This window comes from Megalobrama amblycephala, linkage group LG7 (genome assembly GCF_018812025.1).
Source record: "Megalobrama amblycephala isolate DHTTF-2021 linkage group LG7, ASM1881202v1, whole genome shotgun sequence".
Lineage (NCBI taxonomy): Eukaryota > Metazoa > Chordata > Actinopteri > Cypriniformes > Xenocyprididae > Megalobrama > Megalobrama amblycephala.
Genome location: NC_063050.1, coordinates 53300444 through 53328238, shown reverse-complemented (window position 1 = coordinate 53328238; position 27795 = coordinate 53300444). Strand labels below are relative to the sequence as shown.

At 35.6% G+C, this 27795-nt stretch overlaps 1 protein-coding gene across 2 annotated transcripts in view; it reads right to left on the bottom strand.

Moving 5' to 3' along the window:
- Window positions 1-27795, bottom strand: part of gpc5a (glypican 5a) — a 205480-nt gene that overhangs the window by 43519 nt on the left and 134166 nt on the right. For both annotated transcript variants that reach the window (XM_048198032.1, XM_048198033.1), the window contains exon 7: window positions 14146-14296. In XM_048198032.1, coding sequence (XP_048053989.1) covers window positions 14146-14296 — 151 coding nt within the window. The remainder of the gene's footprint in view (window positions 1-14145; window positions 14297-27795) is intronic.

Below are 27795 nucleotides of genomic sequence, written 5' to 3'. Positions count from 1 at the left end.
AATGTGCCTCCTCATTTCAGAACACCACTGCACGCCACTGATGTGTATATATAAGCAATATCACTCGAGTAGCCTCACTGATGTGCTGATATACAGGCATATCAACGCTATCTCACAACCAATTCGTACATATTACACGAGGTGGCTAATTTATATAAATTCGTACGACCTCACTCGTACAAATTTGTATGATTTGGGTGACTTGTAGGTTTAGGGGCAGGGTTAGAGGTAAGTCATTCGTACGAATTCTTACGAATTGGTCAACTCGTAAAATACGTACAATTTGGCAAAAAAAGTAAGAATTCGTACAAATTAGCCCTTATGGAATTATGAGAGAGAGATCGACTAAACGAGTGTATTTCCTGCATCTGATATAGCATTCCATAATATTATGTCATCCATTATAAAAAATAAGTTGAATGTTCACTAAGGAAAGTGAAATTTTTGTCTTTGTCCTTTTAAAAGTTGACAGCGCTAAAACAATTTTCTTGTTTACAAACCAGTCTCTATCAATTTGCTACTGACTCACTCAGAAAGACAGGCTATGCCACAATCTAATGGCGTAATAATGTAACTTTCACTGAAGTCCATATCATGATCACTAATGGACCCTTTCTCAATACCAAATACAGATAATATAAATACAAATATTTATATAAAATAAAAAAATAAAAAAATAACAACAATAGCCATAAGACAATTAGAAATAAACACACGCAAACAATTCAGTTAAATGTAAAAAAGCAGCATTCTAGAACAGGATTTAAGTTTAATATAGCCTAACTATAAAGTTATGAAACTTAATTTTCCCCTTAACCCAAAACGATTTGCTCATGGAACAAGTAATAGATTAATAAGATTTCCCATTTGATATACCCCAATGAATTATATCTCATGTTTAACCACTACCTACATAAGAGTCAGCGGCAAATTCCAGAAGTACTGGAGCTCACATCTCCAAACGCATCTAACAAATAGTAAAATAGGCGCTATGTTTATATATGAGTCACATATTTGAGGTCTAAATAACTACATTCTCAACAACAGTAGTAATTTGTAAAAACAACATGGTGGATTTGCCCGCCGGCCATGACAGTTGCCGCAGGCGGAGTGATACAAACGGTGAAAAGGTTCTAGTGCTGATATCGCACGACTCTCATCCAATCAGATTCGAAAACCAGAAAGAACTGTTGTATATGTTAGAACTACATAATGAATCATTAAAAGACAGCGATCTCAATTCAAACACAATGCAATCTCATTCATAAATGACACCATTTTGCCTGTGTCTATAAAACTTGTTCAGATTACAACAAATTCTGTTGAAATGACTACTAGCACAATTCACTTCTTAATGATGGTCTCTTCAGTAAAACCCCCCTAGTGAAGCAAAACAACCATCACAAATGTCCACGTCTTGAAGTGTGAGTCCACATAGATATCTAACGATGGTTGTGTTCATAAATAAGAGACCCGCTGCAGTGACCACAGGGAAGGAAGGACAGGTGTGGGTGTATTAGATCTTAATGGGACCTTGAGCCGCTCTGGGAATTGACTTATTTGGCTCTTGGCAGAGGGGCTGACGTATCGCCGTCACCGTGGCTGATTATAGACGCGCTCAGCAGAATGATGTGTGCTTGGCCTTTTCATGCTTCATTAACAAAATCAGGCAACCTGCCAAATGCATGCCGCAGCTCATTAAGTCAGTAAGGGGAATAATGTTGAATGCAAAGTCTGGGAGAAACTGCAGAGCCGCCCATTAATAACACTCCAGTAGCAGAGCAGGAGAATATGGGCTGGATCATTTACCGGACTGTCTGCTTGCATTTATATTTATTAGTGATGCTTGTACTTAGAGATAGAGATCAGAACGAAAGCATAACTTTTTCCAAAGATCTGCAATGTTTGTGATAGAGATACGAATGATTCCTCAAACCATGTGTCTTGTTGAGGAGAGGTGTCCTAATGCTTTTACAAGAGATCAAACTGACACAGATAAAACCCTTTAGGTTTGCACTGAAGAAGGGACCATAGCCATATTCATTTGTAAGTACCTAACAACCACCCAACACACCCTAGCAACCACAGAGCAATGACCTAGTAACCACCTAGGAAGTACTAGCAACAACACAACAACATGCTAAAATAAAATAAAAGCAGTTAGAATACCATAGACACAACATCACAAAATTTCCATGATTTTTTCATATATCCTTACAAAAAAAAATAAGTATACTTCAAGTTTATTTTATTAAGTATACTTAATGTAGTAAGTATAATATCAATGTACTAGAAGTATACTTGTATGTGTGCTGTTTCAATACTAATTGGGACTAAATTGGTGCACATTTTAGTGTATAAAAGTATACTTTTAAGTATGCTTTATAACAGTAGTAAACTTTGAGTGCACAACTAGTTTAAAACTAAGCTTTTCGTTTGTACTGCAACTATACTACAAGTGAACTTATGTATACTGATAGTTTACTAGTCAAATACTTCTAGCACATTTTTTAGTTTATGAAAGTACACTCTGAGTCAGTAAACTACTAGTTTAATAGTTTTATACTGCAAGTATACTTGTAATTTTTCTTTAAGTGAACATAACATCATATTTATAGTTTACTATTTATATATAATTTTTACAATTTAAGTATTAATTCATATTTATTAAGTTTTTATACTTTATACTTTAACTCTTTCCAATAGAAAAAAAAACAAACAAACAAAAAAACATTTTATTCTAGCTTCATGCATCCTTTTTTATCAACACTTGAATGTGGGTAAGTTTAATTAAAAAACAAATAATAAAACATTTTAAACACAAAGTTGAGAAAATCATAGTTTTGTCAAAGACAAATCAACACCCCCAGAGCTTCACAGTCATTAACCCTTCCTGGGTCGACATTAAATTCGGTAACTTTATGGCAATTTTGAACTTGTATGCTGTTTAATTTTGGTGACTACATTATTTTACATTTGCATAAGCAATCTTCTATCACTTGTTTCTGCTTCAGTCAATGGCGCGGAAAGAGTAAATTTGAAGTAAATTCCAATGTCGACTAGCCTACACAAAAATTCAGATACTCAGAAAAAGGATATATCTGTTTTCTTTATAAATCAATATTTTCAAACAATGTTACTTTATAAGACAGTATGTGAAACCATGTGAAAAAAGTATTTAATAGGCTACTCAATCAAAAGAGAAAACACAACTACAAGCCAAGTATACTTACAGTATAATACTAAATTATACTTTTAAGTATCAATCAAAAGATTGAGTTCAGGCATAAGCCAAATATACTTAGACTTTTCTGTCAGTATTAAGTCAAGTATACTTATATGCAATTTTAAGTATATATTCTGAGAAGTACATAAACTGTATTTCTGAGAAGTACATAAAAAAGTACTGTAGACTAAAAGTATACTTTCTTATTTTTTAGTTTAAAAGAAGTATACTAATAGTACACAAACTAATTTTTCACAAGGGTGGACTCATTTCCATCATAAAAGTCGCAATGAACAATAAACTTCTGTGTTTTGCTTTGTTCTATGTGGCTCATAATCAATTAATTCACAGAAAATCAGGTAAATCATTTGACTTCATTTTATCAGACATTCTCTGATGATCTGGATGACAGAAAAACAAACTGCAGACATGCATATAGATCAGAATTTTCAACTGTAAACAACATAAATCACTGACATTTTAACTATATGCAAATGACCAAAACAAGGATAAACTAAGTATTACTGACATATTTCACATCCTGAGATGAAATCCCTCTTCATTATCCTAATAAATGGATGTTAACATTGGCTTTCATAAAGTTTATGGCGGTTCAGAGTAATAAACTGAACTGACGGGTCTCAAGAGGATAAAACCTCCATTAGCGGCTGGGAAACTTGAACATAACAGATCAATAAGCTGCGCGTGTATTAAAATAACCCTCTAAGATTTAATGTTTTGAGCTCAAGATGAAGCACGCAAGACAAAATCTTAGTCAAATAGATCAGGACAGAATATAATGCTATTGTATTGCGTGTGTGTCTAAAAATCAAATCAATCATTTCAGTATAAATCAAAAGAATAAAAATACCATGCAGGAAAAGATTTACAATTTATGCATTTCTTTTATTATAAAGTGGACTGTTTTGCTTTGTGCCGTGCCTAATATATGAACATAATTAAAAAGTACACAAAATAACACAACTGATAGATCGATGAACTGTCATCATTTGAAATGGAGTCTTTTCACATTTATCTGCACTGTGTCAGTTATAAAATTGTGCTGCTTTCACAAAACCAGATATCAAAAAAGCCAAAAAAGCTTTGAATTATTGCTATTTAGTTACTTAAATCAATTATTTTAGCAGTCTTGCACATCATATAACAGGTTTTTATTCACAGCTTGTTCCTTGATGTAAATTATATTCAACTTCAGACATAAGCAAATTTATAGAGACAATATTATAATAAAATAAATATTCCAGTATTTATAATAAACACTCTTCAATATTTCACATTTCAATCAATTTTTTTGCTATTTGGTTTTATATATAGAGATCACATCTGAGTAAATGAGATGAGATTTGATTTTCCTCTTTCATTTGCCACTTTCAGACACACTAATGCATCTCATGTCTACATATCTTCATGTTTCCAACACCCTACAGGCGTCTTCTGGAAAATGACATGGTTATTAAGTGACCGCAAGTATTGTGGAAATGAACATTCAAGTTTGTTGAACTCTGCCCTGCGATTTAGTATCATGTGAAGACGTGTGACCAATAGAAGATCGATATGCCACAGCATGACCTCTTAGCTGAATCAAAAGTATGCAAACTTTTTGCAGTAAGGTGGAGAAGATTGTATGAATTTATGTTCTTAAAAAAGACACAGCAGACTTTGACTTCATATCACGACCATTGCAATGTCCGTAGAAATGTTGATTGCTCAACGTCGTGTGACCACGCTATCTTTTCCATGTTAATAAGAGTTTTTGTCCTAACCAGCTGTGACGGCGATATGTGACAATTCTATTTTGTTTCTATTTCTGCTAAATTGCTGCATTCAAAGTATGTTATTTTTAGTTAATTTTTGTTAAGAGAATTTAACGTAAGTTTGAATATCATTTTGTGTGACCTTTATTCCCATACTGAAAGTGACAATGGATAAATCACCTCAGATATTGAGAATAAGTTAAAAGGGTCCTATTATGCTATTTTACGAAGTCTTTATTTTGTTTTTTGAGGTGTACTAGAATAGGTTTTCATGCTTGACTATTCATAAAACGCATAAATTTTCACATATTTTACATTATTTCAGCACCTCTCTTCCTAGGCTGCGTTCCAGTTCGTTCCCTCGCTAACCTCCCTCAGTCTCGTTGACTCGGATGTACGTCATTGTTTACGTTGCACGAGTGCCCGCTACTGGTGAAACCTTTGCAATGGGCTGAACTGGAACGTCCTAAGCCTTTGATCACTTGGAATCCGCAATGGAGCTGATTCATTATTTATTTTTTTCCCTTACAAAATTGTTTAATGCAGCATTCTATATGTATATATATATGTGGGTTTTAAATGTTTAAAAAAAATATATATATATCATAGAGTTGTTTGTGGTGGTGTAAATTAAACGCAATATGCGGTGACGTCATAATCGTGTTGCATTGTGGGTTATGGAGCTGCCTGAAGTGTACATATGAAGTAGACTCGCTCCCTCGGTTTAAATCGAGTCTGTCCATATAAACTTCCCTCGTCCACTTCACGAAGTGGAACGCACTTCAAAATGGCGGCAGGGATTCACCCGAGGGGAAGTGTTTAGGGAAGTTCGCGAGTGCGTGTCTAAAACTGGTGTGGAACGCAGCCCTAGTCTGACTCAAATGCTGCGTTTAGTTCCTGTTTCAATGAAGCCCCTCCCTCCAAAATACGAAGTGTGCACTGATTGGTTAGCTGGCCCAGTGTGTTGTGATTGGTGAGCAACTCATATCGTGTTCCTGAAATGTTACGCCCCTTACCATTACCACAAGTTTCATCTGTTCAGGTGTAAATGTTAATAATGTCATCAAATTTGCCATAACAATTCAAGCCCGATTCAGACCCTGAGAATTCTTATGAACAAAAGGATACGGCTCAACCTAACCTATAATATAATTTGCATGATTCTTTTTTCTAATGATTAAAATATTTTTAAATTGAGGGAAATATTCGAGTAAATTAATCATGTATGATAGAAAGGTAAATATATAATTTCACAGCAGCAGTGGCACACAGTGACAGCATTAGCATTTTGGCTCCCCAACATGAAGCACTTTATTATTCTGCAGGGTGCCATAACTCATGACACATTCAGAGCTCTAATGCCTGCAAATGGCCACACTAATGGCTGCCATATCTGTGTTTGTATCCTGGACAAGTCGGGAGTAAATAAGAGAGTCTATAGACCCTCAACACTGATTTCATGTTTGACACAGTTTTGAAAGAAGTCACTCAAGGGGGACGGTTAGCCCTTAATTTACCCTTAAAAAAGCAAGCTCGATTGGAAAATTGTGGTTTAGTTGTTTGGAGTGGCATTAAACTGGATGTTGTGGGTTTATTTGGGCTTTGCAATAGCTGTAAGCGAATATACTCAGCCGTAGAGTGTCAGTCATTCGTATTTATGGGTCTGAACTTTAGTAGATTCCCTGCTGTTCGCTTTCAATACAATAGCTGCAATACAATAATTGATAAGATTTAATGTGAGATTCATAATAAATAGATTCAACAATATTTAAATCGCTATAATGGGGATAGTTCATCCAAAATAATCATCACCTTGATTTAAACGACATAAATTTTGTATTCACTGGAAATCTTGCCTTCTCAAACATTGCTCACTCTACTGCACTAAGTTTAAACCTAGTGCATTCACAATATATGTAAGAATATATAATAAACAAAATGTACACTAACTATTAAAACTAAAATGAATATATATTTATATAACAAACTTAAACAACAGTAATTAACTAGATAAAAGATGGAAAATGTAATGCAAATGATTCAAATGAATCAGTGAAGTTTTTTTTTTTTTTTTTTAAGCAGCTCATTAAAATGAACCATCTGAGTGAATCAACTCACTCAAATGAATCAGACTTCCCATTCTAGTAGAGCGTGTTTGATAATTCAAACCTCAGCTCGCTTGGTTGCAAGGTTGCATGCATAATATAATGTGACATCACATTAGCGTAACAATTTGTCATGCTGAGCTGATTCTTGTTGAACTCCAAAAGTCTAAGATCACTAATGAAAATGCTTCTTTTGGCATTTATTTATTATTATTTTTTTTAATTTAACAGAAGCTGTCATTACAAATTATAATGCTGCCTTTACATGCTATCAGAATGACCATAAATACGAGTTTCCTAGTGGGAAATTGGACAACCTCTCAATTCATATTTACTACTGGGAAACAATTCTGATACTTTAGTTCCAGAGTTGGACGGGCTGTAAACTTTAAATATGGCAGAGGTGAGAATGATTGCCTTGTCTTGTCATTAAAGTTGTGCATATTTACATATATGAATAATCATTGGAAGCATATTGCATATTTTATACACTGCAAAAATAGCATGTATTCGACCTAAACTCCAGATTTGTCAGCAAGCTAACTATCTAGATAGTGCAGTGAATGTTTATATGATTGTCAATGAATGGCATGCTACATTTTATTCAAAATTAAATATCTTCAGTACATTTTGACTTTAATAAGATTTCCCCAGAAAATGGGCAATAAATCTGGTGTCCTTAATAATTTCTATTCTTCCCGACAACAAAGCACTTGAACGCGACAAGCTCGTAATCACGACTTCAGAAGTGGGAAGTAGGAAATTTGAGAATGTCTTAGTATGGGTTTCTTCCCTTTGAGCAAAATGAGCAAAACCTGATGATAATGTTCTCCACCATAATTTGAGATGTTCCAAAGAGCTTCTTGAGCTTCATTGGAAGCAAGAAAATCTAATATTCCGCAAAACGAGTAACACGATCAATTTAATTTTGATTAGAGACTTATTCTTATATAATATGTCCTTACATAACGTTATTTCCGGGTTCAAATGACAACACCCTTATGTTTTCAGTGATTTTGTAACAATACTGAAAAATTTAGAGCAGAACAGAATAGCTCTGACAGCAGCAGGAAATAGTGAACAATCTGTGAGGGTCTCTAACACCTCATCAGTGATGCACAAGGATGTGTCCACCTCCAGATCCTGCTTGATTTGAAGTATCTATAAGCAATATTTTGTTGATGACAGGCTGATCCAACGAGGCTCTTCCCCACTATGATTCACCGAGCATCAGGGCGCTCCGACGAGGATCATTATCGTTCATTTTCATCATTCTGTGACACAGCGGGTCATTTTTGGCGGGCCTCTTCAGAGCAGAGCATTAGTTAAACAAGCACAATGGTGGTGCTTCATCTGTACGTCCCCCTCGTTATCAGACGACTGGATGTGAATGTTATTTTAATTCCTGCATTGGTTAAGATTCTCTCTCCCCACCAGCTGTGACCACCGACGGCTGCGACGATATTCGGATCTTCTTTATGTCACACAGCCAGCAGGTTTTCACTATGATGCCTCATTTAGACAGTCTGCATGCCGTCTGGACCGCTTGGCCTCTTTTTGATTCATTAGCAGGCAGATCAAACTTTTTAAAACTCAGCCTTTGGTCATATCTGATTTTGAGGGGTACCAGTAACAAAAGAGCATCTATGCAGTCACAGCGTATAATGCATTAAACTTTCTTTCTGCAGAATGCCAATTAGACCTACTTTTGAACTGAACTAGCAAGAGGAAAAATATTAGAAATATCTTTAAAATAATTGAACCAAAATAATGTTTAATTCTGTTCATGTCTCTTCAGGTTGTGCACCAATCAGAATTGAATTGAAAATATCTTTTACATTTCAATTCAGTTAGTTAATTTGAATAAAATTTTAAAAAGTTAAAAAACAGGATGGAAATTGGCAATTCAAATTTGAATTCAGGGAAGAAGAATAAAAATGGGATGGGATGGATGGATGGATAGATACAGATAGATAGATTTTAACTATTTAAAAAAATGACCATAGAGATGGATGGATGGATGGATGGATGGATACATAGATTTTAACTATTTAAAAATGACAATATGGATGGATGGATGGATGGATGGGTGGGTGGATACAGATTTTTACTTTATATTAAATATGACAATAGAGATGGATGGATTTGAACTATTTAAAAAAATACTATAGAGATGGATGGATGGATGGATGAATAGATACATAGATATAACTTTATTGTAAAAAATGACATTAGAGATGGATGGATTTGAACTATTTAAAAAAATACTATAGAGATGGATGGATGGATGGATGGATAGATATAACTATTTAAAAAATGACAATTGAGATGGATGGATGGATGATGGATGGATGGATACATAGATTTTAACTATTTAAAAATGACAATATGGATTGATGGATGGATGGATACAGATTTTAACTTTATTTAAAAATGACAATGGAGATGGATGGATCGGATGGATGGATGATGGATGGATGGATGGATGGATGGATGGATACATATATTTTAACTTTAAAAATGACAATATGGATTGATGGATGGATGGATGGATACAGATTTTAACTTTATTTAAAAATGACAATGGAGATGGATGGATGGATGGATGGATGGATGGATAGATACATAGATATAACTTTATTGTAAAAAATGACAATAGAGATGGATGGATTTGAACTATTTAAAAAAATACTATCGAGATGGATGGATGGATGGATGGATGGATGGATGGATGGATGGATAGATATAACTATTTAAAAAATGACAATTGAGATGGATGGATGGATGATGGATGGATGGATGGATACATAGATTTTAACTATTTAAAAATGACAATATGGATTGATGGATGGATGGATACAGATTTTAACTTTATTTAAAAATGACAATGGAGATGGATGGATGGATGGATGGATGGATGACATAGATATAACTTTATTGTAAAAAATGACAATAGAGATGGATGGATTTGAACTATTTAAAAAAATACTATCGAGATGGATGGATGGATGGATGGATAGATATAACTATTTAAAAAATGACAATGAGATGGATGGATGGATGGATGGATGGATACATAGATTTTAACTATTTAAAAATGACAATATGGATTGATGGATGGATGGATGGATACAGATTTTAACTTTATTTACAAAATGTCAATGGAGATGGATGGATGGATGGATGGATGGATGGATGGATAGATACATAGATTTTAACTATTTAAAAATGACATTATGGATGGATGGATGGATGGATGGATGGATGGATAGATGGATGGATGGATACAGATTTTAACTTTATTTAAAAATGACAATGGAGATGGATGGATGGATGGACGGACAGATAGATTTTAACTTTAAAAATGACCATAGAGATGGATGGATGGATGAATAGATACATAGATATAACTTTATTTTAAAAAATGACAATTGAGATGGATGGATGGATACATAGATTTTAACTATTTAAAAATGATAATATGGATGGATGGATGGATACAGATTTTAACTTTATTTACAAAATGTCAATGGAGATGGATGAATGGATGGATCAATAGATATATCATTTTCACAAAAAGATTCAAAAACTCATGAGTTTTTAGGTTTGAATCTATTTCACAAATGACTCACCCACTGAATCATTTGACACAGCTACAGAATTTAGTTATCAGTAATTTCAGCCATGTCTGACTCGAAATGAAGTGAGAACCCCTGACAACATGTTAAAGATACATGTTCACTACTTCAGACTTGCTGCAATTAATGGCATTTAATTTTAAATAGCTTAGTGTAATAGTATTGTTGTTTTGTAGGGTTTAAAGTTACTCCCAATTATTGCTTTCTTTAAAGGACTACAGAACAATTCCCATCTCACTGTCATGGCCTGTTGTTTTTTCGGCAAGAAATCCGTACTACAGCACCTCTCATGCTATCTAACCACTGTAAATGGCCTGATGAGCAGTGTATCACGAGCTTCGAATGCCATAATTGGACACTGAAGTGCCCCAAAAGCACCCCGGTCCATTAAAGGAGCCATTTAAATACAACAGGATCATTACAGCTCATCAGGTGCAAAAGATCACCTTCAACTGTTAGCTCTCGATGAAGAGCCACTGGGCGATATCATGTAATCCCGTCCTGAGACAGGCTATTAATTAACAAGTGCTCACCGAAGGGACCTGCCTGCACTTCCTCTCATTGTGTCTCCTTACTGGAGATCAATGCGACTCCCTGCCGATACGTCTCGCTGACGCCTTTTGTTTTCCATACCAAGTATGCAGCGTCTGGATTCGCTGCCAAACAAGTGAACGCACGCAGGTGACAATGACACGGTCGTCCTTTTGTTCGAAGACTCCAACGCATTGAGCCAGAATCACACGCCTCACGTCTGTTAATATTTTATTTACTACTTTTACACTGAGAGAAGACAGCGCTTGCATTTGTCTCCATTGTATTTCTTTATTTATTTCTCCTCTGTATGACCTCAGCACTCACAGATTCACAGATATGTTTCAATGAGAGGCAGGAGCTCAATACAAATCAAAAAAAAAAAAAAAAAGAGAGAGAGAGAGAGAGAAATTTATATCTGGAAGTAAGTTATGATTTTTGTGTATCACTAGCAAATGGTTTTAAGTGACAGGTGAGAAACGGCGAGGCACCCCCCCCCCCAATGTTTTTTTTTTTTTTTTTTTTTCATATATCAGCAGCTTTAGGGTTTGAGAGATCGAAAGAGACTGTAAACTACTGAATATTTTAGTATTTCAGCAACTCTTACTGAACAACAAATCATTTTTCAACTGCAACAGAATATACACTCTTAAAATTAAAGGGGGTGGGTCTCAGCGATGGCATAGAATAACCATTTAGTGAACAGTCTTTAAAAGAACCATGTTATCTTAGTTTGAAGAACATTTGAACAATCTAAAGAACCTTTTTCCACTATAAAAAAAGCTTTTGTACAATGGAAAGTTTCCATATATGTTAAAGTTCTTCATGGATCTGTAGATGGCAATAAAGAAGTTTAAAGTTATTTTTAAGAGTAGTAGAGTCCTGATAAATGAACAAAATGTACATCACACTGTGATTGTTTGTCTTATTTCAAATTTTTTTTTTTTTTCTCCATGCATTTCACTGTGTGCATTTCAAAACTCACTTAAATTGATGAATTTTGCAACATCGGCACTGTTATTGAGCTGAATTGAATCAACATTGAATTGACTCAAGCTGAATAATGACATTATTGTCTTCTTGTAGAGCTGCTTTACAGCAGAATTCACATATATGGTTAAGTTTGCATCAGTGATTGTTTTTTTTCCTTTTTATCACTGTGAATCTGCTTTGAAACAATCTCAATTGTGCTTGACATTAACTTTTTTGCTCACCAGCCACTGTGCCACTGTGTACTATTACACATGTGTTTTCTTTCTCAACTGTTTACGTTCACTTAAAACATAACTGACTGTGTTTACGTGAATACTCGTCAAGACTGGCATTTTGACATTATTTTGTGTGTATTTGACCGTTTAAGCGCAATAAGCAGTGAAAAAGAACTCAATTTAGTACTGAGAGGCGGCTTTATGTGCCACACTTTGGGTGTGAGAACAAAATCTGTGGGAATGAGTAAAATGATGCCCAATACACACAATCCCACACTGAAATTCAAGCCCTGTAACACCAACAATATTCATATGGAGCAAATGAAACGAGTGAGTGAAGGGTTTGTGTTTCAACTCTCTGTCGGAGAGACGAGAGAGAGAAAGCGCAGCTGATATCGTGTATCTATTCTGTTGATAATGAGTATCGGAAGTATTTCAGATATTTCAGTATCAAAATGTATTGAAAAATCAATATTTTTGACACTACATTGCACTTAGTTTATTATTTTAGATGCCATTTTTAAAAGACTACGATTGAAAGATGTATATATTATATATAAAATTCAACCATCAAAAGTGGCTAGTAGGAGTGACTGCGTTACACGCCACTGCTGAAATCCACTCGCATTTGGCGGGTTGGTGGGTGTTAATGTCAAGCCCTGTATATAAGGTAAGAAATACTATTAAGATAACTGATTAAGAAAGGGATTTCTTGCAGATTGCACAAGCAGTATTGGTCATCTGAACACAGACACACCATGACGACACTGAAGTCTCCCCTTACTAACTGTCACGTAAGCAGTTATCATGTTGTCTTGACGCAAACAGAAAGCATGACTGCTGACTGCAGAACCCCATCTGCGTAACTCATTGACAGTCGTAACGGGTGGCGCATCGACGGCTGAGGCGTGACATGGTTTTGGATGGAAGACCATACAGCGGGATGAGCGGGGAAAGACTGTGATAAATGAGCGCATCGTCACAGCGTCCCATGAATTATGAGAGGGGCACGAGGCGGCGCTGACACAGTACGGCAGATTGACAGGAGGAAAAGGAAATACCGCTGTGATGCAACGGCACGTTTAGATGACCCAGAACGCCCCTATCCAGACAAAAAGTGCGGGGCGATTAATCAGACGAGCATATGGGAGATAGAGGAGCTTTGGAGAGAGAAGCACGCAGCCCTTGAGGTTGATTTAGCGGGCCACGGGTCAGAGATCCAATCCCCTCCGGAAGATGAAGTAATTACCAGATGGCCACTTTGATTTGTTCCACTTTTTACAACCACGTTATTCTTGATTGCATAATTCATTTGGAGGAGGAAATGTCTGTAAAAATGTTTCTGTACGCTTGACCTTAATTTTGCCACTTAATTACACTCTGATATCAAGCATCAATGGAAGTCTGATCTAATTCCGCCTTCCATTCAAACGTTGGATGTGGAATTTCCTACTTGTTATCTCTGACTTATGATGTACAAAGGTACAAAAAGTCAAGCATTTGATTAGAAGGTCTACAATTAACAAGAATAGATTGTGTTAACCATTAAATGTGTGCATCTACACTGGATTCAAGTCCAACACTCAAAAAGTTCAGTCTCATCTTTCCAAATCGGAAACTATTAAGTTATGTCACATCCATATATTTGAGATAAATACTTACATATAGTGACTATTCTCCTCCTCTCGGCCGCTCCGTTCCCCGATCCCCAGCATCCGTCCTCGTCGTCACAGTCTCCGCTGTATCCGTCTCCACTTCCTGTTTCGATTTGGTCCAGGGTGCCCAGCTTTGGGATTGACCTGCCCTGCAACAGCTGGAACACATACAGGACATGTTTAAACTTCAGAATTCTCTATTTCAGTATTTATTTTGATTAACTTTAATCAGATTTCAAACCACATATTAAAGTGCTTTAGAATCTGATCTGATTTCATGCCTTTCTTTTGCTGTTCAGACCACAAACAACCAACCAGTTTTGATTAAAGGTGCCATCAAATTGAAAATTGAATTTACCTCGGCATAGTTAAATAACAAGAGTTCAGTACATGGAAATGACATACAGTGAGTCTCAAACTCCATTGTTTCCTCCATCTTATATAAATCTCATTTGTTTAAAAGACCTCCGAAGAACAGGCGAATCTCAACATAACACTGACTGTTACGTAACAGTCGGGATCATTAATATGTACGCCCCCAATATTTGCATATGCCAGCCCATGATCGAGGCATTACACAAGGGCAGCCAGTATTAACGTCTGGATCTGTGCACAGCTGAATCATCAGACTAGGTAAGCAGAGAGGGGCGGAGAGCGCAAACAATTAAAGGGGCCGCAGCCTGAATCGGCGCATTTGTAATTATGCCTTAAAATAGGCAGTTAAAAAAAATAATTTAAAAAAATCTATGGGGTATTTTGAGCTGCAACTTCACAGACACATTCAGGGGACACCTTAGACTTATATTACATCTTGTAAAAAAAACTTTCGGTGGCACCTTTAACATACACACACAAAGGATTTTTGTAACAAAATAAATATATATATTTATTTATTTTTTATTTTAATTTTTTCTGGACAATTTTTGACTATACCATTTTGGCAAGTTGTTTAGACAAAATGGTATAGAATTGAAATATTGGCCACTTATCAAGAATTGGCCATAACAAAAAAAAATTGTTCATCCCTAAAAAAAATGAATTAAAATCCTGTAATATATAAAATGTACACTATCAAGTAAATAAATCCTCCTTGAGCAGGAATCAAAAGCAAAACCTACCGCTGAAAGCGCTAATACTATAATATGACAATGAAACCTAATTTGACACAAATAATAATAATAAAAATGTTCAGAGGGACAGACATACTGTATTGTATAGTGTAGTTAGTGAGTGTGTTTTATAAAACACCATTAAAAACAATTAAAAGTTTTGGTTTGTGAAAATCCTTCACATCGATCCCTCACAGCCTGATATGCATCTATATACACTCAAATAACCTTCAATTATCAAGCTGGTTTTTAAAAATATAAAAACACAAAACATGCATTTTCAATTGATATTGTTTACCCCAAACCTATTCTAACAGGTATGCATTTCCAGACTGCATAAAGCTTTTAATGAGAACATTATATTCTCTATTCACTAATTGAGCAATTTGTTGTCTTCTACAATGCGATCATCCAATTGTGGTTAAAATCATTCAAACAACCTCTCCGCAAAGACAATAATAACAGCAATATGACTCCATCTCCTGAGATCTGTGCCTGGACATGATGTCCTTCAGTTGCCCTCAAAAGTAACTTTTGCACAAGCTAGGATGGGTTAGCAGCAATTACAAACTCTGAGTGCACTTGAGCCATATCCGTTCAGGCTACAGGAACATTTAATTATCTAATTGAAATGCAAGACAACCACTCAGATATTGAAAGCGCTTTGTATTTATCAGGTAGAGAGCATTGGGCTGTTGCAATTGTCTGTGGTAATTAGCAGCTGTAGTGGCTCAATATCTGCAGATTAAGTAGCTGAACTAATGGATTAGCAGAGTCATGACAGATGAGTGACTGCGACTCGCACGCTTAGAGGTCGCGTCGAATCAACAGGCAAAACTAAACTTAAAATTGAAACTTTTGGTGAATGGTTGGCTATGTTTCAGAATAGAATACTATACTACACATGCTATTATTGGAGTATGCATATTTTTTTTTTTCTTTTTTTTTCTGTATGAATGGATGACCCAGTTGCCAACGTCAGCACAGCACACTGTTTGGAATACTGTATCCCACAATGCAATGCATTCAACTTCAATGATACAGGTGATATAGTCAACATTTTTTCTGCACTCTTTTTTTTTTTTTTTTGACTGCCAAAAGGTGACATTTTTACAAAAACTAGCTAAACAATGCAAAATAACCATAATTATTTCTTAAAATGATAACTAGATGTCAGAAAAAATATTAACAACGTTTTCTTTCTTGACACATTATTTAGTCTGATTGCCAAAATTGTTCTGATTAAAAATGCCATTCGTTGAGTTAAACACGCAACATACTGAGATCATGTAACAAATGTAGCGTACTACAGTTTGAAACATTTATAGTTGCATACTACATACTATTAAAAAACGTATGCGTTAATGTATGATAGTATTGAACATAGTCAATGAACAGGATAATTTGATTCAAAAGGGTTTTTTTTTTTTTGTTGTTGTTGTTTTTTTCCCCCTTTTTTATTGTGCAAATATATAAATTCAGTTTATTTTATATATGGGCCATTCACAGAACTGGTTCAAAGTCAGAGTTGGAAATGTCTTGAAAAAAATGTGTCTTCTCCCACAAATTTTGTATGTATGCAAATTGTATAATATCCAAGATACACATTTCTAGTAATTCTAGAAATTCTAGAATTCTCTCCCCAAATTTGTCACTACCGAAACACAAATATAAATAATTTAATAAGAAAGGTTACATTGATGCAGTTTACATCTACCATGTAATTATATTTTTTGCTATTAAAAAAAAAAAAAAAAAAAAAAAAAAAAAAAGATTTGCATAACTGTACTAAAATTTGGTTTATTTTCCCCAAATAAATGATTATGTGTTCCCTTTTGTCACTACCAAAACAGTTTCGGTAGTGACTTAATTTTTGTTACTTTTGAGCCTAGCTCAAATTTACTAATCAGCACATAGTTAGCTAGCACAGTTCTGAACAGCTGTACACTGAAAACTAAATTTTATGGAATAACACCCCAAAAAAAGTACATAATTGCAGGAAAAAAAAAAAAAAAAAAAAAGATTTTTGGTAGTGACGTTTCTTAAAGTTACACAAAGATTTTCAGACTTTTGAACACATTTACCTCAAAATAATGGGACTTATCTACTATGAAAGAGAGGCTTTGAGAGAAAGAGACACAAATATTTTCTGTTTAAAAATGTAGGGGTATGGTTAAAATCAGTCTCAGCCAATAGATCTCCGGAGGTCACGTGACCCCCTCTGTTTACACCACCATGCTGGTAGGCAGGTATAGCCGGAAACAAATATGAAATGAATGGCGCCACACTGCAAAAAATGCTGTTCTTACTTAGAGTTTTGTCTTGTTTCTAGTCAAAATATCTTAAAGTTCTTAAATCAAGAAGCATTTTCTTGACAAGTACAAATTATTTTCTTGTTTTCAGGAAAAATAAATCAAAATTAAGCACATTTTTCCTTAAAACAAGCAAAATAATCTGCCAATGGGGTAAGCAAAATAATCTTAGTCCAAACTGAAAACAAGATTATATAGCTTATTCTTGGTTTGAAATAAGATTATTTTGCTTACCTTATTGGCAGATTATTTTGCTTGTTTTAAGGAAAAACTTACTTATTTTTGACTTATTTTTCCTGAAAACAAGAAAATAATTTTTACTTGTCAAGAAAATGCTTCTTGATTTAAGAACTTTAAGATATTTTGACTAGAAACAAGACAAAAACTCTAAGTAAGAACAGCATTTTTTGCAGTGCAGCATGAGTTTCAAGGCAACAGAGTTCACTGCGCACTTTAATTAAAAAAACATAGACCTGTCCATAGCAAAACTTAATCAATTAAACATAAAAGATCCTTATAATGCCCCGGGGTGCTTTTAACGTGTATCGATAAAGGAACAGATTTTCTGACCTGTAGTATCCTGATATCTACAACTACATTTTCCCTCGTCCTACTCCGTAGACTCTATAAAAGCCTACAAAAGCCTGGAGGGATACAAAATTGACGCAATCTAATTTTGTGATGAATATTCAACTTTGGAGTCTGCCGGCTACAGCTAAAAACTTAGTCGTCATTGGGTAAGTCAACTGTGTTGTTAGGTAAATTAATCGACCTTAGCTGTCCTTGGTTGTTGGTATCCAGGCATATTTATATCACTGTGAATACAGTACATCATACATGTCACGACATCTCAACCCGTTTAATCCCAACATTCTCCCAGACAAGTATCCAAATGAGGCGTCACTAATTGCCTCTTGAAATAATCAATAATAATTATTTGAAAAAAAAAAAATATGGAAAAGTGTGTGAAAAACTGTTTTATGCTCGGTCACAATTGTGACCGGAGGGATAATGTGTATATACTGAAATATCCTATATAACGTTAACCTAGTTATTTTACGCATTTTAAACTCTTTCATGTAATTTTAGGGTTAACATAAAAACCCTTATACAACACTTACAGGAATACTGAGACAAGACAAAAAAAAAAATAAAAAAATAATCATTTCAGTCATCTACCGAGATCCTTAAAGGGAACCCCTGGTTTTAAGACTTGTATGGCTTAATATAATGTAAATGATGTTTCTTACTGAAATATGTAGTAGAAAACCCATGAAAGATTTACGTTATTTAAAAAATCCATGACATATTTGGACTGATTTGGACAATTATTTTCTCCTCTTATCGCTAGTAAAGCTGTAAAGACTGAAAATTACAACCAAAAGCTGCACAATGTGGCATCGTATATTATATTCTAAGTTGTGTTGTGTTAAAAATAGCAATAGGACAGTGTCAGTAGAGCAGTAAGTGCAACCATTTGATGTCACCGACATAGAATGCAAACAAAATGGCGCCGCCCATTGTCCAAATATGTCATGGATTTTTTAAATAACGTAAATCTTTCATGGGTTTTCTACTACATATTTCAGTAAGAGACAACATTTACATTATATTAAGCCACACAAGTCTTAACACCAGGGGTTCCCTTTAAGAATATGATAAGATGATTTTCCCTTTGCTTTCCCCCACCTGTTGTGGCATTCTGGCGCACAGCAGCTGTCCACCATGTTGAAATAGTAAGGTTTGTAAAGTCTAAATTGTCTGGTTTTAAATTATTGTTCGACCACTATCGATACCAATGCTACAGCCGCTCTAGCGTTCTCCTGATCGCCTGCCAAAATGACGGAGTTTAGATTGCATGACGTCAACCTCCGGAGCTCTATGGACTAAAACATGCACTGTTTCGGCGGTGACATGAAAATGCGGGACACATATAGTTTCACGTAAAGTTTCAAGATTTAAAAATGAAATATAAAATAAATATACACTGTAAAAAATGACCGTGATTTTAACAGTAAAAGACTGTAAAAATGCTGCAGTGAAAAACTGTCAATTGGTTTACAGAAAGTTTCCATACTATATACGGTGAATAACTGTAATAGATCTAACGGTACATTTAATGTAATTTTACGGTAAAATACCGTTAAATTCACAGTTTTTGGAAGTGAAAAATAACAATTCATTGTAAAATTTACAGTGAAAAAACGTAAATTGACATTCCCACAATTCCATGCGTGACACTTCACATTTTATATATTTTCGTTGAAATAACTCTGTTTCTTCTTAGTTTTTCTCATTTTTTTCTAATCAGTTATGTACATTAGGGTTTTATGTTACATCTGATGTTGTTAAATTAATGTTTATTGCATTTTTAAAATTTCATGCATGTTACCATGATGATGTTTAGTGTGTGTGTGAATGACACTGTGTGCACCTTCTATATGTTAGTATTGTCCTCAGCTTGTGGAAAAGCTGCTTGTGATAAACTTTGATTCATCATGTGACTCTTATCACCACTGTGTTTGGTGACTGTCAGTGTATTATAAAGGTACAAAACAGATATTAGTACTTCATTAGGTTGGTAAATTAACATTATATCAGTTAAAGAAATACGTTATTTTACCGTAAATGTAACAATTTTTTTTTTTACGTTGCTACTGTATTTTTTACGGTAAAGTTCTGGCAACCACAGCTGCCGGTTTTTTACCGTAAATTTTACTGGGATTTTTTTTACAGTGTATTTTTTAAGTTCACTTAAAAAAAATCAAAAACAATGAAAAAAAAATGCAACACTTATTTAAATAGCATTTTCACAAGTTGAAAGTACCCAATAAATGAAGATTTTTTATCAATTTTTGATATATATATACTAAGCTTACTGATATTTTAAATATTTTTGTGGGATTAAATAGAAGGATCTTAGTAAACATCTAAAATTTGAATACTTAAATGTTTTTTAAATGTGTTTTTTTGGTTGTGGGACAGCAGTTTGCACCAATTCTGTAGAATGGCCCATATATACATTTTTTTTATTTATTTCCATTACACTTTAATAAAGTAGTTTCTTCAGAATGACCCCAGTCTATTCCCATTTTATTGAATATGTCCTTTGCTATAAAAAGTGCTTTGGATGTTTCTCCTGAGGCACGTAGGCAGAAAAAGAAATAATGCAAAAACAGCTGCATGCAAATGCATAAATTACTTTCAGTCAAGCCTGTAGCAAATATATGTTACCCTTCTGTAATTTTCTTTCCGACCATAACCAGAAAGCCTGAAGCACCGAACGCCTTTATCTCACTGAGGTAAAAATGTTCAGTCTCTTATCTGTAGAATGGCCACGTTCTCCTCTAACGGTGAGGTGCATTGTTCCTCGAGGAATCCTCAATGTTCCTCCACGGTTTGATTGACTGCCTGAGGTTAGTCGGCTACCTGCAGCGGTTGAAAGTTTCACAATCCAGCTCCCGTGCAACATGCAGACAACAATTGCAGAAATATATAAAAAAATAAAATAAAAAAAAAAACAAGGAAATGGCCAGACATAGTAAATTATCTTAATCTGAACATATCTATTTAGCTGCCAGGCAAACCAATCAAATTCATTATTGCTTCTAACCAGGGGCATAGAAATAATCTGAAAAGTGAGCATAATGTAACACTTATCAGCTTGGCTCATGAATATTAATTATGTGATCTGAAGTGCTCCCAACTGATCTGCTTAAAGACCATAGTAAAAAAGCCGCTAGCAATAGTAGGATTTCCACTTCTAGCTTGCAAGATTCTTGAACGATTCCTTGTAGACCTTAAAAAAAAAAAAAAACTCTTAATCTTAAAAATCTTAATCATTACGGTTCACTGCAGAGCGTGACTCTGTCTAATGCAGTAGGTATGGCAAGCATGCTGGTCACTTTGAGTTTATTTAAACACACTAATTATCTACTATCATCTCCATAAATATCAGGAATGAAACTGATTCTCATGTTTAATAGTAACCAAAACACTGCTGTCACTGCATTCATGTTAGTAAGGAGCTCTACCATTCCATTCGTCTTTGAGATGACTTTCTACGTTTCTGAAGAATTTGCTGAGGGGAAAAAAAAGTAAAAGAAAAAGATTAAGAATGATTTCAAGACCTGAAAGTAAAAAGTATATCTCTGGAGAAGCAATGCCATCTTGTGAGAAGATTACTGTATGTGGATCCCAACTACATTTCTAAGAAGTCTGATTATCTTCCAAGAAATTCCTTTGCTTTTGGCATCGCAACCTTTATGTCACTGAAATATCAATGGCATCATCAAAAAGAGGGTGAGATGAAAGTTCAGCCATGAGCTTTTTAGCATCACATACTGTACGTGACACACTGCTGACAAACACGATACTGAGAGTTATTTATACACAAAATTCACATTTACATGGAGTTTGAACATAAATGTGTGTCTGCAGTGTGTGTACACAACCACCCTATTTTGATTAAAAAAAATTAAATAAAAAAAAATCCACCCACTTCTTTTTTAATCTCCATAAATCATAAGCAGTGTCTCAGAACAAGCCATTTGCAGATTATGTACAAAGTGAAATCATTTTGTACAGGCCCCGCCCACAACTGTTGACGGACACTGCCGTATTAGCATAGACCCCGCCCTGAGTAAGTTGTACCAAAGTCCCTTTAAGACAAGTCATTTCACTCGGCGGCCATCTTTGAAACGCCTCTCGGGCATCCTGGGCATCATGCAATCTCTTTGAATGGGGAAACATCAAATTCTCCAAAACTGTTCGCCAACCTTACGATTAAATTTCATATTTGAAATCACCAATGAAATCTAACAACAACTGGCTCATAAATTTAGTTTCTCTTTAGTTTCGCTCGAATCATGACAAAAAACTGTATTTTTCAGGCTGGATCAAGCTAATGCGCATGGGCAGACGTAAATGCGCGTCTCTTTGGAGCGTTACACTTTCTCCCATTCAAAACAATACAAGTGACATGTCTTGTGTTATTCTATAGTCTTTGGTTGTACACAGTCTGCCATTATCTCGACACCGGAGCAGCTGCAGCGACATGAATGTCTGGTAAGCAATTGAGGATGTCGGATGTAAGAGTGAGTCTTCATTTACTCCTGACATCTGAGCCACTGAAGACGCAGTGGATTAGCTTTATATTTGAAGGGAATGAGCCACAGATCTAATATACACGTGATTTCTGTCACTGCTGTTTACGTTCACGGACATAACTGACTGTAATACACTGTGTGTTTTTGACAACCTTGTGTGTATTTGACAGTTTAAGCACAATAAAACATGAAAGAGAAGTTAGTTTAATACTCACGAGACGTGCCATCTGACAGCCAGCTTTCTGTGCATGTGCTTCAGATGTATGCACTCAGAAAACGATAAAATTGAAGTTTAAACTAATGTAGCTTTAAAACGCACGCAGATAATAAACTTTCATGATGAAGAAGAACTGCAATGTCCGTGAGCGTGATCACGATATAGATGATAATCAAAACTAAGCAGATGTCTTGGTAGTATTTAGCAGAGTATCCAATGCAGGCAGACTGTGAATGAAGGAAGCGCTATTCTGGATAGGGGGAGGGTAGCAGATCATTTGCATTTAAAAGCACACACATGAAAACAGCATGTTTTTGCATGCACTCAAAAATGGGCATTTACAACATGGTATAATAAATGATCTGTGGGGTATTTTAGCTGAAACTTCACAGACACATTCTGGGCACACCTGAGATTTAAATTACTTGTAACTTGTAAAAAGGAGCATAATAGCTCCCCTTTAAGACATAACAAATTACTTTTATGACTGTTTTTGCATTGTGGCGTTATTTTTATGACAATTAAGCTATTCTTTCGATTCTGAATTATATGTTATTTCTTCAATTTTATTGCTGCAATCTTACGTAATTATCTTAACAGAAAAAAGCTGATTAAATACGTGCTCATGTTCAGGGAACCATAAAACATTTATTGCCTAAACCAGCAGAAAATTTATGGGAGAAAAAAATAAAAGAATAGTTCACCCCCAAATTTAAGTAATTTCTAACCCTGATGTTATTTAAAACTCACTATCAGAGCAACCTGGGCTCTCATAACACCTGAGCAGTGCCACAGACTGATCGACTCCGTGCCACGCCGCATTGCTGCAGTAATTCAGGCAAAAGGAGCCCCAACTAAGTATTGAGTGCTGTACATGCTCATACTTTTCATGTTTATACTTTTCAGTTGATCAAGATTTCTAAAAATCCTTTCTTTGTATTGGTCTTAAGTAATATTCTAATTTTCTGAGATACTGAATTTCCTTAGTTGTCGGTTATAATCATCAAAATGAAAAGAAATAAACATTTGAAATATATCAGTCTGTGTGTACTGAATGAATATAATATACAAGTTTCACTTTTTGAATGGAATTCGTGAAATAAATCAACTTTTTGATTATATTCTAATTATATGACCAGCACCTGTATGTGACCATCATTTAAAATATTTTACCAGTAATTACACAAACACACAGGATATTGATTTACAATTCTTTCTATACAAATGGAGACTGATGGAGACAATATTTGTCATTCAATTAAGCTAAAGGACCGCAGCAAAATAAAGAGGAAAGTGAATGGCATTGGAAGAACTAGCTGAGATGCTCAATTGAGCCTCGAACAAAAGTAAAAGTAATACCTGTCTTTCCTTATGAAGCACTTTTCACAACTCAAAAATCCAATTCAGCTCTGCTTAGCCTGTGAGACAGCTGAATTTTTTTTATGTCTGATGCCTAACTTAGATCTTTACAAAAACAGAGCTGCACCTCATGAAACGCTCAGAAGGGCTCTATATGTATGTTCTATAATTCAGGATCCTTGTACAGCCTATTGTGTAGTATTGAGCGGTGCGCTAATGTAAGCACTGCAGAACCTTACAGCCTCCCTTAGAACAAATACTGCGGACGATGTACCATGGTGCAGTGATGGGATGGTGATACTTTGAAACACTGAAATGAATGCCAATGGTATTTACATGGAACTTGAAGGTACTTGTAATCCAGCTCCCATACTACCATGGTAAATGTCCAGAAAGCATAGTATTGTCATGTTACATGTCCAAAGACATGGAATAACCATGGTACTTTTTGTTGGAGCTGGGTTGGATGAATTACATTTATTTATGTAGTTTTACTAAAACTCTGCAAAAGGCTGTTAATTGATATTCTTGAGCAGGATTATAATACCTTAATATATTGCATTAATGTGGCATTGAAATATGCTCCAGTGATTACGGTTGGATCAGGAAAAGTTTTTTGTCTTATTGACCCAACAGTTCTTACAGATAATACATAATGGGAGTTTAAGGATAACTTCTATTACAAAAAAGCAGCAGCACTTTTAAGTATCCAATAATGCCCCGAAGAATAGAGTGACATTTTACTAAAATATAATAACAATAATTTAGAGGCCCTTAAGTATTACTGGGCGTGTAAACATGTTATGGTCTACAAATTTCAATCGTCTTGGCCTTGACCATGTGCCCTAATGTACACTTTGTAGGCTTTTCTTTGGCATTTACTGTCACTAAAGCTACTATTAGTGGGTGGTTCACTGGATTTTCTTTGTATCTGTAATAATGGGCTGAAAACAATGACAGGCCACCATTTATCACATGTTTCTTGTTTAGTTCTGTTAGTTCATTTGTGTTTTAGTTTGGTTTTGGTCTGTTCCTGTTTTCCCTGTCATTGCTAATTCCCAGCATATGCCAGTTTGTTATTAAGGTTACTGATTACCCCCACCTGTGTGTGCATGTTCTCCTGAAATTCTCCTGTGTATTTCTGTTTGTGGATTAGATTGAATGCCTTCTTCATTCGTGTTGGATTGCAACCACCAATCATGACAGAATAACCGACCCTCTAATGAGTAAAAATATGGACATCATACCTTCCAGGACCACACAAGGGACTTTTTAGACGTGCCTTACCACTTTCCAAGAGTGCTCCCTATGTGGGTTTTTTTCAGACTAGCTTAAATGAGCAGTGCAAGGGACTCCTGCCCAGTGATGGTCCTGGAGGGACATTAGTCACCTATGTGGATGTTGGATCTGCGTTCACCGTCTGGCCCGCTGAGGAGGACATCACCTCACCACAGCCTGAGCCCACTGCAGACGCAGAGCCCGAGCCCACCACGATGCCAACATCGCCCCGGAGCCTGAGGCCAAAAGAGAGTCTGGCCGGCTATTTCATCCTATGAGGAAGGTATTTAGTGGAGTATGAGGGCATGAGATGTAGACTGAATTCCTTCGTCATTCGTGTTGGATTGCAACCACCAACCGTGACACCATTGACTGTCAGTCGTGAAGGGAGCAGCGGCGAATCTCCTCTCGAATGCCATCAAACTGACAGTGAATGTTTGCAATGTTCGCAACTGTTTGTGTTTCCACTATTAATCCTGTGCATTACTGCCTTGGCTAAAAGTTTGAAATGTTTATAAAGTTGAAAAATTCCAGAATCTCAGACCTGAAGGACATCACAAGATCTCTTCAATATCTAATCTGTCTCCTAGAGAGCAAACAGAAACTTTTATGTAGGCTATAAGTCTTCTGCTCCTCAGATCAATCGTCTCAGAGAAAAAGACACCAGATATCTCACATTAAAGTCTGCAATCAAATGTCAGAGATCGTGATACGAACTTTTCTCATTAAATTCTTTCAAAAACAAATCACCTTGAGCTGCTACAGCATCCACAATCATTATATAGCTATTTCTTATATCTCCAAAAGACATTTAGGAGAAACATCTGAGACATGCTTATTACTTAAAAGAAGCATAAGAGATCCATTAAGTCTCCTGAGCCACAAAAGAGCATTTTTTGAGCATTAAGCATAATAAAGGCCATTCGATCAGACGCATTGACACGTTCATCTCCTCACCATCTTGTAACAGGATAATCGGTTTCCTCTTCAACCAAAAGGGACTTTCATTGCTAATTGTTTATTTGGTATTCAAAATTGATTTATACTTTTGAATAACACACACACACACACACACACACACACACACACATACAATTACTGCATTTATTAGCCTTTATTCTTCATGAGAACAGACTAAAACTAAACACAGCTGCAATAAGAAACATTTTGCAAACCAGTGACAGTAGCCTGCAGAAATGTTTGTCTTATTTTAGTGCAATTAATTGAGGAGCATTATGAATTTTTTGAATTGCCTTCGGTGGCTATATATCAACATGCATATCTCAACATGTTGTTTTCTTTTAATAAGTAAGAGCACAGACCGGGTGAGATGATATATAATTGTTTTTGCAATCCAACAACACAAGAGCACCTTTTGACCCAACGCATGTCAATCAAAGACCTAATCTCGCCCCGTTTCCCCAAGGCACGAAACAAAGCGGCTTTATTTGACAGAGGTTGATTGTGGCAGGCAGCTTTGGGAGAGCGCTCGAGTCTGACGTGGCTGACGGCTGATTTATCGTACAGTCTGACAAGCCTATTAGCCCTGCTTGAGTAAATGAAAGAGCTTCGTCAGAGCCTTAATTATGATGCTGGCCGCAGGTACATTGATTTGTTCTACATGTGAAGCAGGGTCGAGAGAGTTCAGAACGATCTCAATAAGAGCTACACCATACAAAGTACAGGTCAGCTGCTGGATTTGATTCAGATTCTTATTAGTTTTGGAAGAAAATATATGTCAAAAAACCCCATAAAAACAAAACATGAAAGGGCTCCTATCATGCTCATTTTACATGATTTAATGTTCAAAAATCTTGAGTCCGATAATGACCGTCAAGATCCATCTCCGCAAGCACGCCTTGTCACAGTGGTGATTCTTTATTTTATTATTTTAGTTTTATATGAAAGTGTAAGGATATATCAGTAGGCTGCAGCTTTAAATATGTTTTTATTATCATTAGCTAATTCAATATAAAAGCACTATAAATCAGCACTAGAGAACTCTTCACTAGACTCTTGGCAGTGGTCATGGCCTTTCTGTGGGACAGTTCTCCATAACCTCTAAAGCCAATATAGAGATGACATTCAGATTGCTTTATTACTTCTCAGAAGAGCTTGAATTTCCTCGCCGGCACCTCATCAGGTCGGCCAATGGGATTTTTCTGCACCTGAAGCCAGAGCTCACGGGCAATCTGGCAGCAGGGCTGGGGAAAAAGAGAAGCAGCAAAGAGTTTTGTGACAAATATTTAAAAAAGTGTCCTTTAAAGGCCAGCA